This window comes from Hydra vulgaris, chromosome 08 (genome assembly GCF_038396675.1).
Source record: "Hydra vulgaris chromosome 08, alternate assembly HydraT2T_AEP".
NCBI classification, from domain to species: Eukaryota; Metazoa; Cnidaria; class Hydrozoa; order Anthoathecata; family Hydridae; genus Hydra; species Hydra vulgaris.
In genome coordinates this window covers 35550126-35578046 of record NC_088927.1, presented here as the reverse complement: position 1 = coordinate 35578046, position 27921 = coordinate 35550126, and the positions used below count along the sequence as shown (strand labels likewise).

Genomic DNA, 27921 nt, shown 5'->3' with positions numbered 1-27921 from the left:
AATTCAAAATCTGAGTCCGAGTTAACTGGATTCTACTGTTTATCATTATTTTTTATATGAGTTGTCTACTGAAACTTTAGGAAGCATGCTCACAAACAACAAGAGTATTGTTACAAAATGTGAAGCCACTAGTTTCATGCATTTATGAGCTGGTTTTTACTGGTGTAACATACACATAATTATATAATATTATAATTACTACAATAATTCACTTGATAATAATTAAATTGTGCATTCAGTTTAAGTAAGAAAGCAGTTTTCTGTTTTGTGAAAACAATGGATGGAGAGTTATGAAGCTAACATGACTGCTAACAGGTGATAACCACAAGTAGCCTCCTCATCTGTAGTGGCCTTCTCGGCTTTGGGGAGGTGAATTATAAAAAAAAAAAAAAAAAAAAAAAAAGGTTGGAATGTTTACTATTTTTAAAATGTGTTCATCTAAATGAGAATAGAAAATTTACATTATAAAATTAAAACTTGATAGAACTTTGAAAAATCAAAAGTTTTAAACCGCAATTTTGGAAATTGAGACAAAAAAAGTTTGTCTCGATTTCCATTTTTTCATTGTTCCTGAATTACATTGTTTTTATTTAATTTCAAAGCTGCAGTAACTTATTACTTCTGGTAGATAGACTAATGCATTAACAAAAAAACCAGGGCTTTTTTGTCTGATTTCCCAGACACCAAAAAAAAATTCAAACAAAAATTGTCCACACTTTCCCTTGTACGCACTGGTACGCTTTTGGGTGAAACCCTCCCCATACCTGCATATGTAATTTATGGATGACCTATGGGAACAAATTTCCAACCCTAAATATTGCTCTCGAAGACTTGATGCTGAGCGCACATAATTGCACTCATTAATAACATGTTTCGATTTTACGAGTGAGAGAAACGAGTCAGAGGAAATTTTTGAAGGACTTCGAGAACCTTTGAATGAATATGATTAATGGGTATCAATAAAAATGATGGTGACAGACATTACAAATGTTAACACTGGGAAAACAAGCAGCGTAATTAAAAAAAGAGATTAATAAAACATATTGAAAGCTTAAAGAAACCTCTCTATGTTGGTTGTCAGCATCATATAGTAGATTGAATATTAAAGTTATGTCTGGATGATTTTTTTGGAAGTAATACCTTATCTGTCATATTTTTTTAAGAGAATGAACTAAAATGTAGACATGACATGGAGTTTTTGAAGCATTTCATTAACGTAGTGAAATACTTTTGGATTATTAACATTAATGTAGTGAAATACTTATAGAACGAAAAAAAAATTTCCCATGTTAATTCTAAAAGTTTATCAAATATTATCAAAGCTAGATAGAACTCAAGGGCAATTTATTTATTAATTGTTTACATACTAACTCCTTCAGACAGAAAACAATTTGAGATTTGTTGCTGGTATATGGGCAGATATCTAGTTTTCAAACCAAGTGTTTAACCTTAAAAATGGTAAATGGCGGAAGCCATTAGAGATCATCCAAAGGCTATCAATACATTCACGAAGTTCTGGTGTGATATTCTTTTGCCTATAAATACGCAAAGATACAACTTTGTGCCAAACCAGCAGTATAAGTTTTAGAAGATATCAAAAGTCTTTGCAAATCTGAAAAAACTTTTTATTTGTTAGATTATCCTGCTACTGGTAACATGTAATTTAGTACAACCTACTTTATGTCCGACTGCCTTGTAGGATACGCTATTTTAGGCAAAGGCTAATTGCTAGCTAAGCTAACTGAGACTTAAAACACCCTCTGCCTTTGGGCTCTTGGTTGAGTAAAGGTTAGAAATAGTGTCTCGATAGAAATACACATCTTGGGCAGATGTTAAATGCATCAGGCTACTTGAAGAAGGCCTTGTAGAAGGCCTCCTAGGCAAAGACTTAAGAGGTAAATAGATTCTATATGCTGACCAGCCTCGCACCCTTTTTTTATCTATTAGGCTGGCGCAAATAATATTTATTAATATGGTGCAAATAAAATGTATTTATAATACATTGTTTCCAGTTTAAGTTGTTGAATGATGGATCTTTTTGACTCTTTGAATGGGTTTTGCTTGTGTCTCTGTTTTTATGACTAAGCAACTTATTCTGAAAATCTCCTAATGAGAGTACAGCTCTAAAACTCAGTTTTATGGTTCTGAGGCCGGCTGGTAGCCAGGTTTCCCAAACTCCTTTGGAGCCCTTTGTTACAACTTAGGGTTGATAGAGTGCATCATTTAGCCACTTTTTTAAAAATTTTAATCTAAGGTGTCTGTTCCTATTTTATTTCTTTTCCTATTATGTACATAGATGTTTTACAAATTTTTTATATTTGGACATAGTTAGCCTAGTTATCCCACACAACACTTGCAGTTTTGACAAATCTGACTCGTCTTCATTGAGGAATTGAGTCTCAATTTGTAGTTGTTCAAATGTATACCATGAGTCAGACCCCACAAGATTAGCCAGAGTTGTTGTACTTGTAATTAATTCTGGAAAGGCAGGCTTTCACAGAACTGATTTGGCTCCGGCTTTGACGGAGCTAAATCAATTCTGGCATTTTGAAGTTTGATGTCTGCTTAACTGTATGCAGTAGATCAACTGCATAATGAATGGAAGAGCTTCAAGTCATTCCACGGAGCATCTGTAACCAAACTACAATCCATCCACCATGCACTCTAAACCAGTGTCACAAAGTTCACAAAGTCTCTCACTTTGCTGACCAGTTGCTGTGTTGTAAATCTGCTGCTCCAGAAGACAGATCTTTATACAATAGAGCAATTTGACATCCACCTTGCCTTGTGGACTGCTCCTGGCCACTTGAATGTGGGTTTGTGTCCTACTACTTCCCCATGTAAGAACACGACACAAAGCTCTGCAAATTCTTTATGATCATCTCTACGAAATGACAACTGCGAATTGGAAATCCGTAGAATATTTTCTTTACATTTGTCAATGAAGGGTTTTGCAGTATGATCATGCATGCTATCGAAGTGTGGCAATCTCTCTTATACTGACCGACGTGTCTTGAGGTACACAAAATTTATATGAAACCGTGTAAACAATTTTACTTCAGGTAATTTTGAAACCTCAATTTTGATCTTTAAACACGTGAGTAAGAATTATTTCACCAACGTGTTGTTGACACCCTGATCAGAGCAGCGCTCGACCTAACTGCATCTGAATTGCAAGGCAGGCCACAGTTAGATGTCCAGTGTTTGAGGCGGTCATGTCAAATGCCATGTTTATGATAGAGTCACTATACTGCCATGAAAGCAGGAGTCCAATGGTCAGCTCAGCAATTGTGTACCCAGAATTTCTATCCCAGTGCTTATGTCGGTACACCAAGAAACTTCATTTCATTTGCATTCCCGACAAGAACTGCAAGGTGCTCCTGAGTAATATTCTTATTTGTCAGTGATGGCATTTGTTTCAAATCCCAATGCAGAGTTGACATCTTCAAAGCAACCCATTACTCCCTTCAGCTGAAGCTATCTTCTGTCCAACCTTACGCCTGGATTTGTCAGCAGTTGAATATGGTGTACAGACTTTTGACATGTCACCTCCAGCCTAGGATATCAGGGTTTCAGTATAGGCTGCTTGCTGTGTTGGTTTCATCTTTAGACAAGTTGAAGTGACAAGTTTGGATCTTTTTATTGTATCACAAGGGATGAAAGCAGGAGTTCCAGGTTGACTATTAATACAATGACATAGATGATGCTAGCAGTTTTAACTGAAAAACATCATTTGGAAGAAGTTTGAATTCAGAATCATTGTCATTGTCAGCTTCGTCAGGGTGGTCACTGTTGAGAACCAAGTCTTCCGGATTTTTTATCAGTTGTTTAGCATTCTGCGGCCACAAATGAAATGTCTTCACTAAGATATCCTCCATCCGCAGGACCTTTTTAATTAGAGCTGGTGTTGGCCTGTGTGCGGACAGTATTGCTCTAATTTTGTCATTGCCATCAAGCAGTTTTAACATCTTCTCGCATGATTTACGATCATTGATCATGGTAATGTGATTTTTGCCAGCACCAGTTTGTGCGAATCCTACCGAGTACAATTTTTGCACACACCACCATCATTAAGATGATACCTGATACATTGCAACACTTGCTTAGATGTTCAAAGGTGCGCTCCAGTTATTTCTGCGTCTTCTGTTGTGATCTTGTTGCCAAGACCAAATATCAAAGACATCTTCCTTGGAGTTTTCTTAGCAGAAGTTTTTGGGGAATGTAGTTCTGATTGTATATAATCAGTGACAGTATCAGAAACATGCGCAGGCGTAGCAGCCACTTTTTGGTCATCTTCAATAATTCTAACTAAATGATGGACATTCAAATTATTAATTTTCAATACATTTATCTAAAAGTAATAATACAGTTATTGCACTGAGCATCTACAACAAGCATATTTATGCTAAACAATATAGAAAATTATTATATGTTCCTTCCCAGTCTAAATAAATTGACAAAAAAGACTACATATGTCATCAAATGTATACAGTATACATTAACCTCAAAGCCCATTTTTTTGAAATAGAGGTGGGACACCTAAATATATTTGACTTTTTAAATATTTGCACAGGATTGTATTGATGAACAAAGGAAAAACCATTGTCATCGACAAGTTCTTTAAACCTATCATTTACTAATATTTGTGGTCTTTGAGGTAACTTTTTTTCTGTTGAGTCTTATCTCTTGCAAAGTTCACCACACCTACTTGCTTTTTGTGAGACTAATTTGAGTTCAGCTGTCTCATCTAATGATCTTAGTGTTGATGGTTCTCTTCCTTTAATTTGTAAAGACTCACATGCTTGGCCTGGGCATTTACATTTGTAAGAATTCACCTATTTGTCAGGAAACTAGGTTTCAATCCACAGACTATTCTTTTATGTACTTTCATTTAGCATCACTTCACTCTATCATTTTTCTCTTTGTTCTATATCGCTCTCCTTCATCTCAAGACTTCACTCTTTTTGATGTTATTTCTGATCAAGTCAAGCCTCTTCTCAAGTGACTTCTGGAGAATCTTTAACAGCATCAATAATAAGTGCAATAATACTCTTGTATGGTTCAGATTTTGTAACCTCACCTAATGACATAGCTGAATTGTTTGCTAAGTACTTTTCATCAATATCATTTCTTGATTACGCTAGTTACGATCTACTTGATATAGCCGACAAACAGGTTGGTCCATTGCTTGACATTAGTATTACTTCAGCTTCTGTATCTAAATTGATTTCCTGCTTAGACTCTTCTATAGCTTGTGGCCCGGACAACATACCTGTTATAGTCGTGCAAAAGTGTTCTCCATAGCTGTCATCTATAATTTCAAAACTATATAACAAGTGCTTACCAGAGTCTTGTTTTCCAGCTGGAAAGAGGCATTTGTTATCCCTACTTTCAAAAACTCTGGAGAGCGATCTGACTCATCTAACTACCGCCCCATTAGTCTTCTTCCTATCACAAGCAAGGTTTTTGAATCTTTAATTAACAAACACTTAATCTCTCATCTAGAATCTAATAACTTACTTTTTGATCATCAATATGGATCTCGATCTTCTTGTTCTACAACTGATTTGCTAACAGTAATAACTGATTGGTTTTATTGTACATTAGATATAGCGCTAGAGGTTAAGGCTCTTGACATTTCTAAAACTTTTAATAAAGTTTGGCATGCTGGTCTTCTCCATAAGCTTTCTTCTTACAGTGCATCAGGTAACACCTTTAAGAATATTAAATCCTTCCTTTCCAATTGTAGTATAAAAGTTGTCCTCGATGGACAGCACTCTTCTTCTTATTCTGTAACTTCAAGGGTACTTCAATGTTCTATCCTTGGCCCTATACTCTTTTTAATTTACATTAACGATCTTCCAGATATTGTCACATCTAAGTGGCATTGTTTGCTAATGATACTACCATTTATTCTTTTCTTGATAAGAAGCCAACACTCTCTGATGCTTGGAGGGGACATTTAAGAATGAAAAGGATCACATTTCTGCTACAGCATGGAGCTCACGTCGGCTGGTGTGCTCTAATTCAGATAAAACCCAATTTTTTTCAGCCAATTGTTATTGTAATAATTTAAATAAAAAGTCTCATCCTTTTATTTTTAACTCATTCAAAGTCTCATTCTTTTACTGTTCCTAAGTGCTCCAAAAACTCTTATTTGTCTAGTTTTTTTCCTCAAACATCAGTTCTTTGGAATTTGCTTCTTTCATCTTGCTTTTCTGATTCATATAATTTGCAGTCTTTTAAGTCATCTGTCAATCGTTATCTTGCTCTACAAAATTCATCTTTTCTCTTTCGGTAACTTCCAACTCTAATAGTGACTGCTTGCAGCCATGTTGGAAGTGAAGATGTTGAAAAAAAAAAAATTTGAAATATTAAAAAAAAGCAAACGCAAACCCTTTTAATGTAGCTTTATCAATATAACTTTTTTATTTAAAATAACAAAACATTTTTTGATGTTTTGTCATTTTTATTAATATGGCTTTATTTATATTTGAATACAACTTATTATTTTAAGACAAAGCGAAAACATTTTACTTTAAATTACCAGTAAAGAATTGCTAAATGTATTTGATATATGAATAACAGCTTTTGGCTCAGCTTTCTAGTGGGTTAGTGTGTGAGTTTTTTTCTAGAAACATGATAATGAAACTGAATTTTGGTAATTACATACAAAAGCTCATCAAAATATGACATGCTCATTGAGTTTGTAAAATTATTATACCCCTTATATATATATATATATATATATATATATATATATATATATATATATATATATATATATATATATATATATATATATATATATATATATATATATATATATATATATATATATATATTTATATATATTTATATATGTGTATACATATTTCCTTTTTCTTTGAATTCACCTACCCAAGGCTACAAAGGCCACTACAGTTGAGGAGGCTACTTTAGTTGTGGTTACAACCTTCTCTCAACTCTATAACTCTAAAACTCAAACCTTAACAAACAAGGCCACTGCACATAGAAACAAGTTGAATGCGGTACCACCAGGGACATGGTGAGGTTCGAACTCAGAACTTCTCGCTAATGAATTGAGCACTCTACCACTGCACCACTGAATGTAGATATATATATATATATATATATATATATATATATATATATATATATAAATATTTATATATATATATTAACAATTTTACATATACAAGTATTTTTATGGGAAATACAAGGATACCGGTTTTTTAGTTTTTGCCGGGCCCTCCCGGAACTGGGATGCCTACACCACAAGTACCCCCAAGCCTAGACGATTATCCATTATCAGAAAGCGAATCAGAAGAAAGTTTTAGTTAAGAGTTTTAAGTAGGCTTAGGCAAGTGGACCTCTAGGCAAGTGGACTTCTAGGCGAGTGGATCTCAACAATTTTTTCAAGTTGAATTAAATAACCTGATCTGGGACTCCCAAAACAATCTGCTGAGTTACTAGGATCCAGACTGCAAGAGAAGAATTTATTGACACCTGGAACTTCTTTTGCTTGGTATAGATATAGAGAAAAACATTTTAAGCCTTATTTTTCTCAAGATGATGAGCTAGTCTATTGTTCCGATATTATTGGTTTAATGTCTATGTTCCAAGTTCAACATATAGCTGAAAAACGAAGACTGTTTATTGATTCCTTGAAAAAAAGTATAAAAGCTGTTTTACTTCACAACGGAAATAAGTACGAATCAATACCTGTTGGTCATTCAGTGCATTTGAAGGAAACTTATGGTAACTTGTCATTGATCTTGGATAAGTTAAAGTACAAGGAATTTGAGTAGACAGTTTGTGGGGATCTTAAAGTAATTTCTACGATACTTGGACAGCAAGGTGGTTACACAAACTTTCCCTGTTTTCTTTGTGAATGGGATAGTCGTGCTAAAGCTAAACATTGGAACCAGAAAGTGTGGTCAAAAAAAACATTGAAGGTTGGATCCAAAAAAGGTCCTTCTACCACTGCTCCACATCAAACTTGATGTGGAGCAGTTGAAGAAAAAGCATGATGAAGCAGTTTGTAAAGGCATTGCCAAAAGATGGCGAGACATTTAAATACCTTTGAAAATGTGATGAACAATGTTAAGGCAGCATGGAAATTTTTTTAAGATGTACGGGACTTTGAAAATATCATAAAAAATATGTTGTGCAATTTTAAAAATCTGGGAAGCTCAATGAGTTCTGGGAAGCTCAATGAGTTCTAAACTCGATTCTTTGAACTACTGATTTTTTGGATTACTTCCCAGAAAATCTTGGTGCTGTTAGTGAAGAGCAAGGTGAGAGGTTTCACCAAGATATCAAGGAAATGGAGAGAAGGTATCAAGGTCGATGGGATACAAATATGATGGGCAACTACTGCTGGATGCTGCATAGGGAAAATATAATGCATCACGAAAGAAAAAGCACAAAACAAAGCTTCAAAACTAAAAAAACTATATTTTATAAACATTTATAATTGTATTTAATGTAAATAAAATATTTTATGACTTAAAAGTAATAAAACTTGTATAATTTTATGACTTTTTTTCTTTTGAACACTCTCTAGAGAGGTAGTGTTAGGGGGGTTTTGCCTATATTTTAATTCCCACTTTGTGGAAAATTCTTACGTGATGAGTCAAAATGGATAGCATTCTCGAATTCAGCATACAGGAATACATGTTCACCGATTACTATTAAATTAAACCGATTACTATTAAATTAAACAATTCACCCATTACTACTAAAAAAAAAAAATTTAAACTTGCAGACCTGTGATATCAAATCTTTTATGAGCTATGATCAGGGTCAGTTGAAAGTTTAGTCTATTAGAATTATTATTTTTTTGTTGTATTGACAATATTATTGACAAGCTTGTATTTAGCTGCTTTTAACAGACCCTGTAAGCCTCTGTAAGAGTCAGGCCTATTAGAACTGCATGTCAACTGTAATGTAATCTACTGTGGATAATGCCATTTAAAGTTACTTGTTTATCAAATTATTTTTATGCTCAAAAAAAATCTTGCCAACATGTATCATTAGTTTGCTGATGATGATCAGTTATTAAAGTAACCAGTTATTAAGGTAACCGTTTATTAAAGCAACCAGTTATTAAGGTAAGTTACTAGCTAAACATAGTTTAATATTTTAATTATCTATTTGAATTTAAATTATATAATCACTTATTAGGGTTCACTTATTGTTATTATTGTATTTTTATTTTTATCGCTGTTTACATATTACTTACCATTGTTATAACTGTATTTTTATTTTTGTCTCTGTTTACATAACATTTATTATTCATTTATGTTCACATATCATCTCTTGTTTTTATAAAAAACTGTTGTTATAAAAAATTATTTGTTAAAAATATTTGTTATAAAAAATGTTGATTTTGGTATTATGCGGTAGTGTTGCAGTAGAATGCTTGCTTCATAAACAAGAAATTCTGATTTTGACTTCCGCTTAACTATTTTCTCTAAGCAATAGTTTTTTTTTCAAGTCTCTAGTTTTTGAGTTTCGGAGTTGAGAGAGGGTCATAACCACAATTTAAAAAAAAAAATTATATATATATATATATATATATATATATATATATATATATATATATATATATATATATATATATATATATATATTAGAACTATTACTTTTATGTTGATGACACAGCTATCATATTCATCCAGAAAAGACTATTATATTATTATTAGAATGTTAGATGTAAAAGTTGTATTCATATTTGACTACAAAAATAGATAGGTGAAACAAAAGAAATAACAAAAGTAAATTTCCAAGTTATATAAATGTAACCAGTGTGGATACCAGGCAGTACAATCATGTTATGGCACAATTTAGTTTTTTTTAAAACAAAAAGTAAAATAAAATAAAAAACCATGCACCCCAATTTTAAAAAAATGAACACAATAAAATTATATTATAGTGTAAATATGTAATTTATATAAAAAATATCAATAAAAAATGTGTACGAATAATTATTCCTTATAACAAAATACTAATTAAACTAGTAGTAAACCAATAAATTAAGTTATAATTACTTAAATTAAGTTACAATTACTTAAATTAAGTTATAATTACTTAAATTAAATTATAATTATTTAAATTAAGTTATAATTACTTAAATAAGTTATAATTACTTAAATTAAGTTATAATTACTTAAATTAAGTTATAATTACTTAAATTAAGTTATAATTACTCTAAACTATATAATCAACCCTCGGAATTAAGGTCGGCATTCGGCAATGCCGACCTAACTGCTGACCTGAAACTGTTTGAGGTCGGCAAAAAATTACCGACCTCCTTTCTATGTTTTATGGTCACACCTTTGTATTAAATAATTATTGCCGACTTGATGCCGACCTCAAAAAGATTGAGGTCGGCAAATTATTGCCGACCTTATTTTTCCTAATTCCGAGGGTTGTATAATACTAGTTACTATAAAGTAGGAATACAACAAATATATACAAATACTGTTGTTCACAATAGTTGTAAATAAGGGGATAGTAAAAAGCACACAATCAAATCCATGAATCTAGAATTACATGAGACAAGTTCTGAATAAACAGCAAATTAGGGGCAAGATCTACTACTCCAAATAAGAATATAAAATTAGGGACAAGATCTACTACTCCAAGTAAGAAAATTAGAAAAATGAAAGTAAATTTTATACAAAATAAGTATTACATACAAAATTAAATTTTATACAAAACAGGTATTTTATACAAAATTAAATTTTATACAAAACAAGTTATTTGTCATCTAAGAGAAATATGTTTTTAATATTATAATGCAACTATGAATATGATTATATTTATATGTATTAATTAAGTTAATTAAATATAAAATGTATATAGAAAAAGATTAAATTTGAACCAAATATAATTTAAAAGCAAATTTTTTTACATATAATAAAATTTCTTTGTTTACAATTTTTGTTAGCTTTAGTTCTAACACTCATATAAGTTTGACGTAACTACAAAAAGATCTCTTTTAAAAGATGGAATAAAAATCCCCTAAAGTTATTACCCAATCTACTCCTCAGTCTTAAGCGCCTTTGATCCCATTTTTCTCGAACTTCTTCATTTTCTGAAGCAACACCAAAAAAATCTAGTGTATTCTTTGTTATGCTCCTAGAAACACGATTTGAATTATATTCCCGGTATAATTATTTATAATAGTACAACAAATATAATAAAATAGTAAACAAATAGTGCATAGTTTTTTTTTAAATTATATAAATCATAATAAATAAAAAAACTTGAAAAGCTTGCAAATTTAAATCAATCAAAGCTGAACAATTTGATCAATCAACCAATTAAGCAAGATAAGTAAAAAAAATTGTTTTTCTTTTCTTTTTTAGTGCACGATTTGAGATATTCATAATTTTTGATATTTATAACTTTTAATATTTATTTTGATATTTTATTGAATAATTATATGAACACTGTTAGTTTTTTTTATCTAGTGAATAATATGAACATTGTTAGCCTTTTTATCAAATAATAATATGAACACTTTTAGTTTTTTTATCAAACAATACGAACACTGTTAATTTTTTTTTATCGAATAATAATATGAACAAAGTTAATTTTTTTTTCTTTTTATTAAAAAATTAAAAAAAATTAAAAAAATATTTGAAAATCCAAAACAAGGATAAATGTATTCGCTATATTTTATAGTGGAACATTTTAAAATTTTATATATTACTCAAGCTGTCTGACTTGTTAAATTAGATCAGTTTATTATAACTTCTAAAAATTATTTTTTAATATGAATTGAAAAACACAACTATTGCAGAGTAATTCTAACTCTTTCCAAAATCCTGAAATCTTACCTCAAAGTCTTCAATCAATTTTTTCTTTCTGCAATGCATTTTTAAATGTTATAATTACAACTTTAGTGTTTTTGTAGGTGATCAGACATATTTGGCAAGTGATACAAATTGTTTTGTTGAAGATCTACTATTAACATAATAAATTTTCTACTAATAAAATTTTCTATCAATAAAATCTTCTATTAATAAAATCTTCTATCAATAAAATCTTCTATTAATAAAATCTTCTATTAATAAAAAGATAAGTTTTGTTTTTGTATTAATTAATAGCATTGTTTTTTTCTAAATATAAATCACTTAATTTGTAAAGTCTGAACGAAATTCTAAACCACTTAGCCATTTTTTGACTTCAAATTTTTATTTAAATTTGCATGTTTTTGTGCTAACTTGGGAAACTTCTGAAATGCAGAAATATTTTTCCTGAAGAAAAAAAAAAGCTTGTATTAACTACAGGCTAGTGTGTTATAAAACAAGTTGCTTAAATAAATGTGTTTAAATGTGTTTATAAAAGTACTTTTCAATTGATTTTAAGTACTTTTCTGTAAAACTACCACTCATTCAATTAATTTTTTAGGGGTTACCGTTCAATTATAGTGAACTTCTTTACTTCTTCAATAAGAAATTTTAAAATTTCATATATTATTTACTGTATGCAACTTACTGTAGCTAATAAACAATATTGTATAAATAATATTGTACCCAGCTTAAAACACATGCACATACATTGAAATGTGTATGTGGATGCTTAACACAAGCTGGGATACTATAAGAACAAACTATAAAAAAATCATTTAATATATAATTGACTGTTTATCAAATGATTATTTACAGAGGGACCTTCCATAATTTACGCAACATTTTTTACATAATTCACATTTTTTTTAGCAATTTTTAATATTTTAATTGTTATAATTAACATTTGAGTAAAGCCATTCACTCAGCCGTTCACTTCTAAATAACTTTTATTATCTGCATTGCTTAAAGATTTTTATATTATTAACTAAAAAATTGAATCTTATGCATTTTATTCTCTCAATTAAACAAATAAGTTTTGAAAATTAACCTTACTGCTTAATTGATTGAGCCCGTGTTAGTTTAGGTCTGTCATTACATCCATTATTGTGATCAATACCAGATGAATCAGATACATAAATTGAAGGTCTACAATTGAAAAACATAAAATATAAAAATGTGTTACAAATTTTGAAATATTTCCTGTTTACTATATAAAATAATATACTAATAATATTATATTAATTTTTACAACTTTATAACAATATACACAATTAATTTAAAATTTTAGCATACAAATTTGCTGAATGGACACACACGAGAAGGGAATGTCTGAGGTAAAAACGATGTACATTAGGATTAAGTAAAAATAGTTTTAAAACGAAGTAAATTTAGACAGATTGTCCAGATAAAAAGAAAGACTAATAGACAAAGCAATATTAATTATATAAACTTAAGACAAGTATTAGGTTGACAAATATTAAAAAGACAAGTATCAAGTTGACAAATCACATAAACGACATAAAATAAAACACAAAAAATCTTTATAAAATACTGATAAACAAAAATATAAAACAACAAAAATCCACAATATTAACCTCCCCTATTCTGAATATAAAGTTTAATGTTTACTATTTTTTAGCTAACAATTAATTTTTTTCTAATTTGGTATTTTTTGGTTATTTTTGTCATTGTTTGTTATCAGAAATTGTCTAAATAAATATTCTTGCGCTTGCAAGATGGCAAATAAAATTTTTTTTATTATTTCTTTTATGATTTCTTTTTTTACGCCTCACATAACACCTTTTTTTCTATTTTGCTGAACATTTTTGATAGAAAAGTCAGGTTAACAAAAACAAAATTTTCTTTGTTTTTTCTTAACTTATTACAATAGTAAATAGCGCGAATACCAAATGTAATTGCCATTTAAATTTTTTTACATAATCATCATTCAAACTTCATAAGTGGCTTTTATAACGCTAATCTTTTACCTTACTGCTTAAATGATATTTTGTTTAAATTTGTTTAAATATTAAAAAATGACAAAAAGTGGCTCAAGTGAAATGGACTACAGCTTACATTAAATGACTTAACACATACATAAATGGTGCCCAATTTTAGGCTTTAAAAACTTTCAACAAATGATGTGTATATACAACATGTAAACTGTGCATATGAAATCACCCATTAACCAACTATGCCAAACCAAAACTTGAATGTTATTGTAAGTATGGATATATTCAGTATTTTAAATAAAGTATCGAAGTTAACAATTTAATAATTAGCAACAGTTGCTTAACATGTTACTAAAGTTTAAATCATATGATTTTCTTTGCATAGAAAGTGAATTTAAAACAAATGAACTGCTGCAGCATGATATTCTAGCTACTACCAACCAAACAAATTTAGAACTAGAGTTAAGCTTGAAGAAATCGGATTTAGAATTTTTAGATTTAGTTATTGATGGTAAACAGATCTTACCTGAAACACTGACTGTTCAGTTTGATAAAGCTGAGGACAAATGGAAACATTCCAGCAATAAAACATATAAAACAGTAAACTTAGATATAACTTTGCTTGATGTAGATTAAGCATTATGTTCAGCCAGAAATATTAAGACAGGCTTGGACAGGAATGGCATGCGATCGCACGCTGTAACTGACCACACTTATAATATTTTTTCTTTACAATTTTACCACGCTGGTTTTGATGTTTTAACAACTTAAATGCCATAAAAAAAACTGTTACATTATAAATAACTTTTAATTGTTGATCTATTCTTAAGTTTTTATTTAACGCCAAGGCTTTAAATAAAATAATAAGGTAATTATAGTGATTGTTTAAAATAAACATATTTTGTGTAAATTAACAAGTGTTTTATTTAAATTTTTTTTATGTAGGCATGTTTTATGATAAATTTAAATATAATAATTTGTTTAAAACTATTTTCTATGTCTTTTTAAAAATCTTTTGAAAGATAATTTTTTAAGTTACTTTAAATTATGAATAAGTTGAATTAAATCTTCCATTGTAATGGATTTACATTTTTTGAATTACATTTTACTGCTTTACATTTTTTTGTTTCTATTTTTACAAAGTTTAAATATTTTTTTTTACTTGACTAACTAATCAGAGCATGTAACGATTAAAAATTACTATTTTAAATAGAGTATAGTACTTTTTGAACATTTTTTTTTACAACTTTTTGGAAAAAATAAATGTTTATACAATTTAAAAATAATATAACAATTTTTAGTAATTTAAATAAAATTTGTTCATTCATTCAACAATTATTAGAGGTAATTTGTAAAAGCAATTTGCATAACTTTAATACAGCATTTCAAAAGATAAATTTTTAAGTAATTTATTTTAAACGAAATCAAAAACGTAACAAAAAGTAATTTTTACTTTGAGTTTTATTTTAGCGCTTATATATTTTCTTTTTTGTTTTCTTTTTTACATAATTTTTTTATTATTATTATTTTTTTTTTTAATTTTCTTCCTAGTCTAAGCTCAGCTAGCGTTCCTTTTTTCTAAAATATTTAAAAATCATTTGAACATCTAAACAGTCATGGTCAAGTTGTCAAAAAATGAAATCATTTGCATGGTCAGCAATAGTGCTCGATCACACGCCATTCCTGTCCAAGCCTGTTCAACTATTGAAATGTTATTCCTTAACTTTTCAATAGTTTAAACAGCAGATTTATGAGCATAAAGGAAGAGTCTGAGATTTATCATGCCATGCAATTCATCGATCCACAGAACTGGACTGCCAAAAAAGAGTTTGGCATGGGACAAAAAATTTTTGGTCTAAGCATTTTAAAACATTCTGATTTTAATGAAAAATTAGTTGCTCAAGAATGGAAACTTTTTTTGATTTATGAAGAACCAATTTTGAAGAAATGGTACGCAATCGCCAGATATGAGAAATTATGAGGTCGAAATTCATGTATGAAAAGCCAAAGTTTCCTAATTTGTTAAAATGTGTGTCAATTATTTTGGCAATTTTAGATCAAACTCAAGCGTGGGACAAATTTTTAACACAGTAACTAACACATTATCTGATCAATGCTTAGCCATAAATTACAATATGCTGAATGATTGCATAATGATACTAGGAAACCATGGCAGCTGGTCAAAAGAAAAAATAATCCTGATTAAAAGGTGAGCAAAAAGAATTTATTTGAATGAGACAAGTGGTTTTTGTTGACAATGATCCAGATCATTAGGCATGTGGTCAGCAAGAGCATTCCATCGCACACCATTCCTGTCCAAGCCTGCTGATTCTTCAATATTACCATTTGCATTTTTTTTTGGTCAGGTTATTTCTTTACTAAAAATAGTTTTAAAAAATCATGGTCAGGTGCAAACAATATACAAGAACTTGGAAAGTATAAAAAGCTACTTCGTTGATGTAGTGTCAGTGAAAGTTTCATTGACATAGTGTCATATGTCATGTCATGAATGCACTTTTATAAATACTACTTCAAAACATATGTTAATGAAAGAACATTGTGTAACAAAAAAAAAGCTTTTTATGAGCACATTCTTTATCAATTTTTAAATCTAATGATCGCTCTCGCAGACATAATCTCGATTGCGCATAATCACGCTCAATAATAATGAGCATAATAACAAACTGATTGATTTACATATATATATATATATATATATATATATATATATATATATATATATATATATATATATATATATATATATATATATAGTCGTTTTATAAATTTTTTCTTAAATTATATTTTAATTTACTTATTATAATTTATATTCTGTAACTTTAGGTAAGCATTATGATCTGTAAAATCGGACAGGTGCAAAAAAACGATTCTTGAAAAATTAGTTTTGGTTAATAAAGTTTATAAAATGAATAAAAATGATATATATAAGAATTAAAAAACTTACAGTTCTTCTAACTTTATGTGATTTTTATTTGAACAGCTAGTGAGCTCAACATCCATTTACGTTAAATATCCTGAAAAAATTTAAAGTACTTTAAAATAAAAAGAAAACTACATTTTAACAATAAGAATAAAATTACACAAAAGTCTTATGTTAGAATTTTCAAAAATGGGTCTTTAATTGAATATTTTTTGAAAAAGTAGACAGATTAAACATTGAAAATTAGATTCAAACCTTAATAAAATGTTTAGTTTTTTATTAGGAAACATACTCACAATGACATTATTTTGTTTGAACACTTAATTCAGTATCTATTAATAATTTAATTGTCATTTAGAACTTCAGATTTTTTACAAACAATGTTAATTTATGAGACATAAAATGACTATTAAAATATTTAACAACTTCACTTAAATTTTGTCTGCCAGTGAATGGATGTTAAGACTGTTGAAATAAAAAATGAAATCATTCAAGAATGTGAAGTCATTGTGATGATGATCCAGATGGACAAAGTTTTTTAAATCAAATATTTTATTATAAAACATAAAAACTCATTAAAAATATCTTTTAATTTTTATTAACATCACAAAAGTAGGCTAGGTGCAACAAATCTGTATACCAGCAAAACAACAATTACAATAGTATTAATATATTTATTTCCCTTTAAAATCATTACATTAAAATTAAATATAAAATAAAAATAAAAAAAACATCAAAAAAAAATTAATAATACTAAAATAAATACAAAATAATTAAAGTAATTAGGAAAATAACTGTTAAAAATGGTATCTTTCAAACAGTACACTGACCGAAGGGGTAACAACATATACTAAGAGTAATAATAACTTAAAAATCATAATAGATTAATATCATAAGATAAAAGTTACAATGAGCCACTTATTTACACAAAAATATTTAATTCAATTGATTGCAATAAAAGTTGTAAATGGATTAGTTTTCAATAAAATATACATTTTATTAGAAATCAGGCTTTTGAAAGTAATTGCAACAGTTCAACACAAAGTTGTTACTTTTTTGAAAAAATAATTTAAAAAATTAAATTCATGAAAATCTAATTGAAATTTTGATTGTTTTTTTTTTAATTCTGATTCACTTCCAACAAGGCTACAAGCAACCACTACTAAATTTGGAGCTACTAGAAAATAAAGAATATAGTTAAAAAGCAAAAAAACAGTTGACAGAAGACTTGTAAAGTTGTAGATTGTATGAGTCAGGAAAATGAAGATGGGAGAGAGTTCCAAAGGGTTGAAGTGAAGGGGGGGGGGGGAACTAGACAAATAAAAATTTTTAGAGCATGCAGGGACAGATACAGTAAAAAAATTAGACTTTACTGAATAGTAAGCCTAGCAAGAATGAGTTTTGGTTGATGGAACTAGAGATGTTAGCTCCTTTGAGCAGCAACCATGACACTATTTGCAGAAAAGAGAAAGAGATACAGCTTTATAACAATGCTCAAGCTTGGCAAAATCACCAAAAAATGGTTATTTTGTTATTTATTATGTCTCAATTTTAACCAGTAAACTTTTAGATAAACCAATAAAACCACAAATGCAAACTTAACAAATTTTTAAAATTATTAATCTAAATTATAAAAAATTTTAGATATCTAAAATAAATTCCATAGGATTGTTTTTTTTTTCAACATTTTTATATATGAATAACATGATTGTATAAAGCTGAAAAAAACTAAAAAAAATCCGAAGTTATTACATTTTTTTGGAAAAACTGATAATTTTATGACAAAACCCCTTGTCCTTAAGTACACAAATTTGCTGCGTAATGGCACTGATGTAAACTAAAAAAACATCAAAAAATCTAGCGCTAAAGTCAAAACAAACAATACGCAAAAGGAAAAAAGCATTATATCATAATTTCTATATGCAAATCCAAAATACCAAATCTTCAAGGAAACATAAATAAATACTTGTTTTAAATTGAGAAAAGGCTATATTTCCACATTGACTCTTTTAAAAAATATTGTTTTTTCTATATAAATTAATCTTGAAGTGTTTTTTGTCAAACATCAAATATTTTTCGTTGCACTTTGGAATAGCTTTTTTCAGACCACACATGATATCATTGGTTTTACTAAACCTTATTACAATTATGTTAATCTTTTTTCTTTTATTATTTCAATAAATACTCCTTGTTTAAAAAGCCTCCACTGACAATAAAGCAACAAGCGGAAAAATAAAATTATTTTTGGCCGTTTAACCGTAGGATTACCCAATTATGATGATAGGAATACCCATTTATTATAAAGCACATATGTACTTTATAATAAATGAACATATGTGCTTATCAGAACCTTGTTTAACAAACCTTTGTATGATTCTATCATTTAATGTGTATACAAATCATTCCATTTATCCCAATATGTCAGTCAATGTATACTTTAAAAAACCTGTTCTTATTTTTTTTTTTAATTAACAAAGTGTATAAAAGTTGATGAATGCGTATTCTTGTAAAACTCATAATAAGTTTATTATTATTAATTTTGTTCTTTCTTTAAATGTTTTACAATATTAGTTGTTTTACAATTATAATAATTTCAATAATATAATAGAATGATTACAAGATTAATTAAGTTTGTAAGAGGAAGAACGCTGGATCTCGTAGAAGTCCTTAAGGTCTTGTCGTCAAGAACCGCTTTGTTTTTCAAATACATTGTTACATTTGTTGTGTTATATGTTATCCTCAAAAGTAAAAATAAATAAACGTAAAAGATAACATTCATATATGTAAATATTAAGAATTGAATTTTAAAAATTTTACTTTATAAAAATTAAAAATATAATGTATGTTATCGATAGATAAAATTATCTGTTTAAGTTTTCTTTTGAATGTGTTGTAATTCCACTCTTGAATAAAATCAAAACATTTCAATACCATTTTGTTCCATAAAAAAGTTTCTTGATAAAAGATACAAGATCTCCCAAAATTTGTATGCCAAAAAGGTTATTGGATAAAGTTTTTATTTCGAAGAAAGTATTTGTTTATTTTTTTATGTGAGTATAAATTATAAAAAGGATAAGGGGAAGTGTTAGTTTTTTATATTTATACATTAAGAATATTCATTTTAAGTAAAAGAGGCCTGGCATGAGTAAAGCGGTCTTTAAAGTTTATAAGACGTGCAATATGCTTCTGTTGACAATAAAGAAGTTCTAGTGTACTTTTATCTACACTACCCCATACAGGATTAGCATAATTAATATGGCAATGAAAAAATGAGTAATATAAGTGAATTAAAGTATATTTATTTTAAAAGGGCTTGATTTGTATAGCATTCTTATAATTCTAGCAATTTTATTGTTTAGATTGTTTACATGATTTTTCCATGTGAGGTTTTCATCAATATAAACACCCAATAAGTTAGTAACCTTAGCTCTCTTTATTACAGTATTATCAATGTACTAGGACGGTATATTCAAAAAAAGATTTTTTTTTGAAGCTGGGTAAAAGAGGATCAATTTAGTTTTTTCGATATTTATTGATAGCTTGTTTGACTTAAACCAGTTAGAAATTTTAATGATTTCACTATTCATTTTGTTAAATAATGTTGGTAAGTTATTGTCAGTTAAAAAAAGATTTGTGTCATCAGCAAACATAATTGTTGTCAAATTTGTTGCTTTATAGTGATCATTAACATAGATTAAAAAAAGCAAAGGTCCTAGTATGGATCCTTGTGAAACTCTGCATGATATATTTAATAAATTTGATGATGAGGTTGAACCTATTTTAACAAATTGTTTCCAGTTTTTTAAATAGTTTTTTAATAATAATAATACATTTCCTGTGATTCCATAGAGTTGAAGTTTTTTAAAAAGAATTTCGTGATCAATAGTGTCAAAAGCTTTTGTCTATGAAGATGCCTAGAGTATATTGTGATTTTTCAAATGAATTTGCAATACTTCTAGTAAGTTGAAGTATTGCATGTTCAGCAGAATTATTCTTTTTTGAATCCAAATTGAATGTTGTATAATATTTTATTTATAGTTAGATAGTATATATTCTATTATACAAAATTCTTTTCAAAACTTTTGAAAAAACAGGGAGAACTTAAATTGGGCAATAGTCATTGAGTTTAGTTAGTTCACCTCCTTTTAAGATTGGAGTAACTCTAGCTATTTTGAGAGCATCTGGAAATATTGTTTGTTTAATTGAGTAACTAAAATTTTTAAAAAGAATATTTTTAATGATGTCATAAGAACCAATAACAATATTTCTATTAATATCGTCTGGTCCAACCGCTTTATTAAGTTTAATCATTTTGTAGGTCAATTCAAATTCTTCAAATGTTGTTTCAAAATATTTAGAGAAGAGTTTAAAGGAGAGGGAGTGTCACTTGCTAAATTAGTAACAATAGGGATATTTTTAGCTAAGTTTGGTCTAACTGATACGAAATATTTTGCTTGCTATTCTAATAGGATCATTTAAGAGTTCGCCATTTATTTTAATAACTTTGGGCAGAGAGCACATTTTTATTTTATGATTACTGATTATTTCATTTATACATTTCCATGTTTTTTTAGAATCATTTTTGTATTTTTCAAATAAATTAGTGTAGTAATTTTTTTAAGGTTTTTCTTTCTTTTTCAAATTGCTTTGCATAAGTTTTATAGAGTGTTTTATTTTCAATTGTTTTAAATTTTAGGTATTTAATATACATTTTTTGTTTTATTTTCGAGGATTTTCTTAAATTTTTTGTAATCCATGGTGATTTTCTATTTTTATTTGTTTTACAAATCTCACATTTTGGAAAATTTACATCATAATTTTCGTAAAATATTTTAAAAAATGAGTTGTACATATTGTTTGGTTCAGTAGTACTAATAAGACTCCATTTTATCAAAGATAATTGCTCTTTAAATAAGAGGAATTTTTTATTGTTAATGAGCCGTTTTATAATTATTTGTTTTCATAGAGGTAATAATTAAGTAGTTCTATTAATAGAGAAAACAATGAGAAAATTATCAGATAAATCACTTTTAATAATTCCTTTTTTAAGCAATTTATTTGAAATATCGGTTGTAATAATATCGTCTATTAGTTGAAGCTGATTTTGTTGTTATCCTTGTAGGTTTATTTATTAAAAGAACTGCTTCATTTTCAAACAAATCATTATAGAATTTTTTAGTGTTGCTATTTATGTAATAGTCATAAAAATTTAAGTTTAGATTACCAATTGAATAATTTAATTTTTTTTTCGTGAAAACCTTTTTTCATGATATCATCAATTAAAAAATTATTGAAACTTTTAATTGCGCCTGATGGTGGGCGATAGCTTAAAATTATATTTTTACTTTTTTCGATAATAATTTCAATAGTTAAAAAATATTTTTATCGCCATCAGAATTAAATAGTAACTGTACCTTTTTCGAACTAAAACACTAACTTCTACTTTAAAAGAGTATTATTGAAAAGCCCCAATGTGATGAGACACGATGTAGTCCATTACAAGTTGGTCCAGTTTGGCGAGGTGTTTTAAATCAACTTAGCAACAAAATTTAATGAGTTTCAATAAAAATAGAATTATAAAAACATATAAAATAATATTTCAAATACATTTGTATCATAGCTTACTTAAGTGTTAAAAATCTACAAGCTCGCTTTTTTCTAATTCATCTTTTCATCCTTATTTTTTAGACACTTGTTATTGTTTTTAATTATCAACCGGACCTGTTGGAACAGCGCTGAGAAACTTATTTAATATAAATGGTTGTGGTTTGGGCATATAGAATTTAGAGACTTCACTTTTTTTTTTGTATTAACTTTAAAAAAAACTTTGGTACTACTTATAGTAAGTGATCATGATATATTAAGAATATAATAATAATAGTATATCTTTTGACCACGTTATTCTTAACGTATCACTGATTGTGGCAAATATTGTAAAGAAAATATTATTATTTTTGTTTTTTTTAACATTTACATGCTTAAAAGTTTTAAACAGTTTTTAAACAGTTACATACTTAAAAGTTTTAAACAGTTTTTAAACAGTTACATACTTAAAAGTTTTAAACAGTTTTTAAACAGTTACATATTTAAAAGTTTTAAACAGTTTTTAACAGTTACATACTTAAAAGTTTTAAACAGTTTTTAAACAGTTACATAATTAAAAGTTTTAAACAGTTTTTAAACAGTTACATATTTAAAAGTTTTAAGTATGTAACTGTTTAAAAAAAAAACAATGATATATTATTATCATTGTATTCTTAATATATATTAAGTTAAAAGGCTTTTGTAACTATTTAACAAATAGTTGTTAAATAATAGATTAACAGTTTCTTATTTTCTTAAAAAATAAAATCACAAAATTAAAAATTAACAGCAAATATATTTTAAAGTATAATTATATAATTATACTTTACTATTCTTTTTGTTATTTATTTTAATTGTAAATAATAATAATATACTATCTAGTATAGGGGCCATCCATAAATGATGTCAGTAAATAGAGGGGAGGAGGTAATGAAAATTTTGACAATAATTGACAATAGGGAGGGGGCAGTGAGATCCCCTCCCTATTGTCAATTATTGTCCAAATTTATATAAGCAGTTTATTTTGAGAAGTTTATATGAGCAGATTTTAAAGGTAATTACGTCTACAAAGTGGCATAGAAATGGTATGTTTGCAATATGCAACTTGGTATCTACAATGTGGTATAGAAATGGTATATTGGATTTAAGTTTCCCAGAGACATTAAATAAATAAAAAATTTGTTAACGTTTTATTATTGTATTACCATTTGACTGCTAATACAATTGTTTACAAATATTACCTATTTGTGTATAAAATTAACAACCGTTATTCGCTCCCTAGCGGATTATAAAACGTGCTTCAAAGCAAACACCTAAAGTCATTCGTCATTATTTCAAATATGAAACTCTAATTGCTCACTAACGGCTTGTAAAACATGATGCAATCCAAACACGTAAAGTCATTTTGCAAATATAAAACGCTAATTGCTCCAAAGCGGCTTGATTGTGATGTAAGTCATACTGATAAATCAATAATACAAATATGGATAAAGCAGCATTGCTTATCTTATTAATGGTTTTGAGGATCTTCGGGTAATATAGTTTATAAAATAAGTCCCATTTTCTGTTAAGTAGTTCGTTATATCCAAATATATTCTTTTATTATTTAGAGCATTAAAACCCTAAACGAATTGACATCCGAGTTGATCAAAATTGGATTCGCAAGAGCGCCCTCTATACTCATCTACTTCCTAGAAATTATGGAACATCAGAAGGCAAAAGACACGTCAAAGCAGTTCCTGTTAGATTGATCAGAGCTCAGAATAAATCTTATTTAAAACATGTCGATGGAATCTTCTTCAGTTCAACTATAAAATATTTTGAAGAAGTTTGTTCTATTTTGGTATCAGATGAAATGCGTTTCATTAGCCAAGACGACAAGGCCAGAGTGCCAATTGGAATCTCAGCAACCAAAAATCAGGCGCCTCTGTTAATGCATTTGAAGTACCGCGTAACTCTCCCAGACCACAATTAGGTTGCGGCTGCTAAACACACGCTTAAACCATCTGTATACGCTGGAATTACGCCTATTGTTGTTTTTAGTGTCAATGAGACCCAACGAAAATCCCAGATACCAGAAAGTAATTGAAATCGGAATTCACCATTTCTTGAAGAATAACCTCTATGCTCTTTTTATCATGACAAACACTCCGGGACGCAGTGCATTTAACAGAGCTGAGCAACGAATGGCACCTCTAAGTAGATAATTATCTTGGGTGATTCTTCCACACAAGCATTAAATCATCTTGATTCTCAAGGTAATTACAAATATTCATTGATAAAAGTTAATTCGTAATATATAAAATTGCTTTAAACCTATTATAACTATTATATCTTTTTAAATCAGGCAGGATAATAGATGACAATTTAGAAAAAAAGAATTTCGATTTTGCCGGACAGGCTTTAGCAGATATTTGACCTGACCTAAAAATTGACGGTTATCCAACCGTTGCAGGGTATAAAAATCCAGAGCAATAAGAGTTGAGTCAAGGAACCTTTTATTACATGATCAACGTTGGATTGCTTTTGTACTAGTCATTATTTTACTCAAATTGTGTTGTCTATTTATTTGTTTGTCTATTTATTTATTCTATTTATTTTACTCAAATTGTGAAATGCGAAAACTGTTCTTGTTGTCGGACCATAAGAAGCTCTTACTTTACTCTAATTAAAGCTAGATTTCTTCCACCACCTGTACCGGTCAGCAAACAAAAGATGGTCTCAAAGCAGTAGATGTCTCAGAAAGAGCTAAAGAGTTGTTTCCATTATCCCTGTTTATGCTCATTGCATCAAACATTGAAAGTATTCTTCCTCGACCTGCCAAACAATTTCCAAACCTTCCGTATGATGCATTTTTTTCATCAATTCAGTCTAGCCTAGCTGATTGAATCCGTAAAAAATGAAATATCTACTTTGCCTCTCAAGCTATACTGAAAAAACAAGTTTCTATCCATTCTTTCACTTTAACACTCCCTCCTATCAAAAGGGTCAGACCAGTTCCTATTGCTGCAAAGCGTCAGACAGAATTTATGGCAGTTGTAACCCAGGAAAATTTGGAAACTGCTGAATGGTTAGATGAAATGAATTTGATGCAACGAATCTGATCATACCTCAAGAGGACGATGACCTTTCTAGTTTGCGGAGAGCATTTACTACCTGTTGTTTCAATCGAAGATCATTTCAACAACCCATGGGAAGATGATGAGTGAGTAAATTTATATTATAAGTATAGAATAGAATTTGCTTAGTTTGATTAGTTTATTTATTATTTAATGAGATATCAACGGTTCTATAATATAACTTGCTGAGATGTACTACTGTATAAATGTATAATTTATCCAGAAAAAAATCAACGGTGTTTACGCATTTTTTTAATGTTATTTTATGTTTAAAATTAATAAAAATATATCTCCTAAAATATTTTACCCATTATTCAAAATAAATCAGAATAGATATCTGACTAGATTTTCAAATAACAGTTACATTCAACCCAAAAGTTATTTTGCGGCGACTGAATTTTCAATTTCTACTAGAGGGCCGAAATTACAAAATAAAATATCAACTAATGAACTTAAAACAATTGCTACGCTTAATGAGTTTAAGAACAAATTGAAGCAAAAACTATTGATAAACAACGTAGCGCTCAGCTTTTTCTGAAGTTTTAATGATTGCTACTGTTAAACTTACCCAACAATTAGAGGTTTGTCATTATCGGTTTGACGATCTTAGAAAAGGATTGTGCCACTTGTGATTGCTTAAATTATTCTTTTCTTTTCTTTTTTTTTTAATATATATAAAAAATTATGGTTTATAACAATTATTCACATTTTTCAAGGTATATGCTGGTGAAAAAGGAAAGCTTCTGGATTATGCGTATTTGCTTGCATGCTTTTTAGTAATATAGTTTCTTTGTACTAATTCTTTTTTCTTTCTTTTTTTTTTCAATTTTTCTTAACCAATGCAAAAACAAAAAGTTAAAGTAGGACTTTAGGACCGACAATGTATATTTTATTGAGTCTTTAGAAAAACTTTTTATATTATATAGTGTTACGTTTTTTAATTTTTTTTTGTCTTATATTTACGGTTTAAACTAAGGAGCTTGGTGACAAGACCAATTATGTCTTCTTCTTGCCCCTGCTATTTGTATTTATATTATGGCTTACGACTTTAATAAATTTATATGGCACAAAAAAAAAATTATTTAAGAAGGGAAGGAGAATAAAAAAACTGACATCATAGGGGGTCAAAAATAGTCAAGTTGGTCAAAAATTGGTCAAAAAAATTGGTTAAAAATTGACAGAACTTGACAAAGGGGGTGGGGGTTAAAAAGTTGAGAAAAATAACAGACATCATTTATGGACAACCCCATATAGATAATAAAATATTATTTTTCCATAATGATAATCTTAGCAAATATTCTATAAAAGAATTTTAATAAGCCTATATAGACATTTTAGGCGTTCCATTTTAGTTTTGTTCACCGGTTACTTTTATTTATGTAAAGCTGAACAACTACTCAACATTTTTAGAGTAAATTGCATAGCCTTACGTGAATTAAAAATGCTGATTGCAAAAAGAATACTTCATCTTTAGGATCATTGTTGTTACAAAAGTGTTTGTGTTCAATTCTGTTATTTAGTTGGCTGATTCAGTTAATAATATTGGATATAACAACAGTAATGATTTAGTATGCTATATACTTTGTATCCATATATATATATATATGTATATATATATATATATAAATATATATATATATATTTATATATATATATATATATATATATATATATATATATATATATATATATATATATATATATATATATATATATATATATATATATATATATATATATATATATATATATATACCGGATCATAAAAATTAATTTTTTTTAGAACTTGTGAAAAGTGGCGTGATATAGTGTTGTTTAATATTTACAAAAAAAATATTTCTAAAGAATAGATTATACTTTGCATTATATTATACATTTGCAAGTATATTTACTTTAGTACATGCATTAACTGAAACATGCATTTAACCCTAATACTAGATATAATCCCAAGGTTATGAAATTGAACCAAACCTATACCTACCTAACTAAATTAACCCTAATAGTATGATTAACTCCAACTCTATTATAACTTTATATCATTATATTATTATTATTATATTATTCTATTTTTATATGATTGTTTTAATTTCTGCTTTTATCAACTGATTGCAGAATTTATCCGTCTCATCTTGTATTTTTAGAAATTAACTGAAATTCTGATATGTTATAAAATTGTAAAACAATAATGATTTCAAGATCTATAGCTTCAAAGAATCGTCATATATTTTTTGGAGAAGGTCTTGAATTACCCAATTTTTGCTTGCCAACCCACAAGCAAGTAGGCAAAGCATACTTGTCTGAGAAGAATTATGAAACTGAACCACTACGGTCTGTTTGTAAGAGACTAGCAGAGAAACTTTCTCAGATATGGATTAAAGCACCAGTTCCTACTATAAGTCTTCGAGGCATAGAATTACAGCTGGAGAAGTACATAGGCAATGTTCAGAAAGTGATTCGAT

At 28.3% G+C, this 27921-nt stretch overlaps 1 protein-coding gene across 3 annotated transcripts in view; it reads right to left on the bottom strand.

Annotated features, from left to right (window-relative positions):
• Positions 1-27921, bottom strand: part of LOC100211857 (inactive rhomboid protein 1) — an 87744-nt gene that overhangs the window by 43681 nt on the left and 16142 nt on the right. Inside the window, exons 1-5 of one of the 3 annotated variants that reach the window (XM_065803566.1) lie at positions 22386-22508; positions 22175-22295; positions 16785-16854; positions 12921-13013; positions 11045-11148 (exon numbers count right to left, since the gene is read on the bottom strand). In XM_065803566.1, the coding sequence (XP_065659638.1) occupies positions 11045-11148; positions 12921-13013; positions 16785-16840 (253 nt within the window). In that variant the 5' untranslated portion in view covers positions 16841-16854; positions 22175-22295; positions 22386-22508. Of the gene's footprint in view, positions 1-11044; positions 11149-12920; positions 13014-16784; positions 16855-22174; positions 22296-22385; positions 22509-27921 lie in introns of those variants that run through there. The other 2 variants (XM_065803567.1, XM_065803568.1) reach the window with 2 other exon arrangements.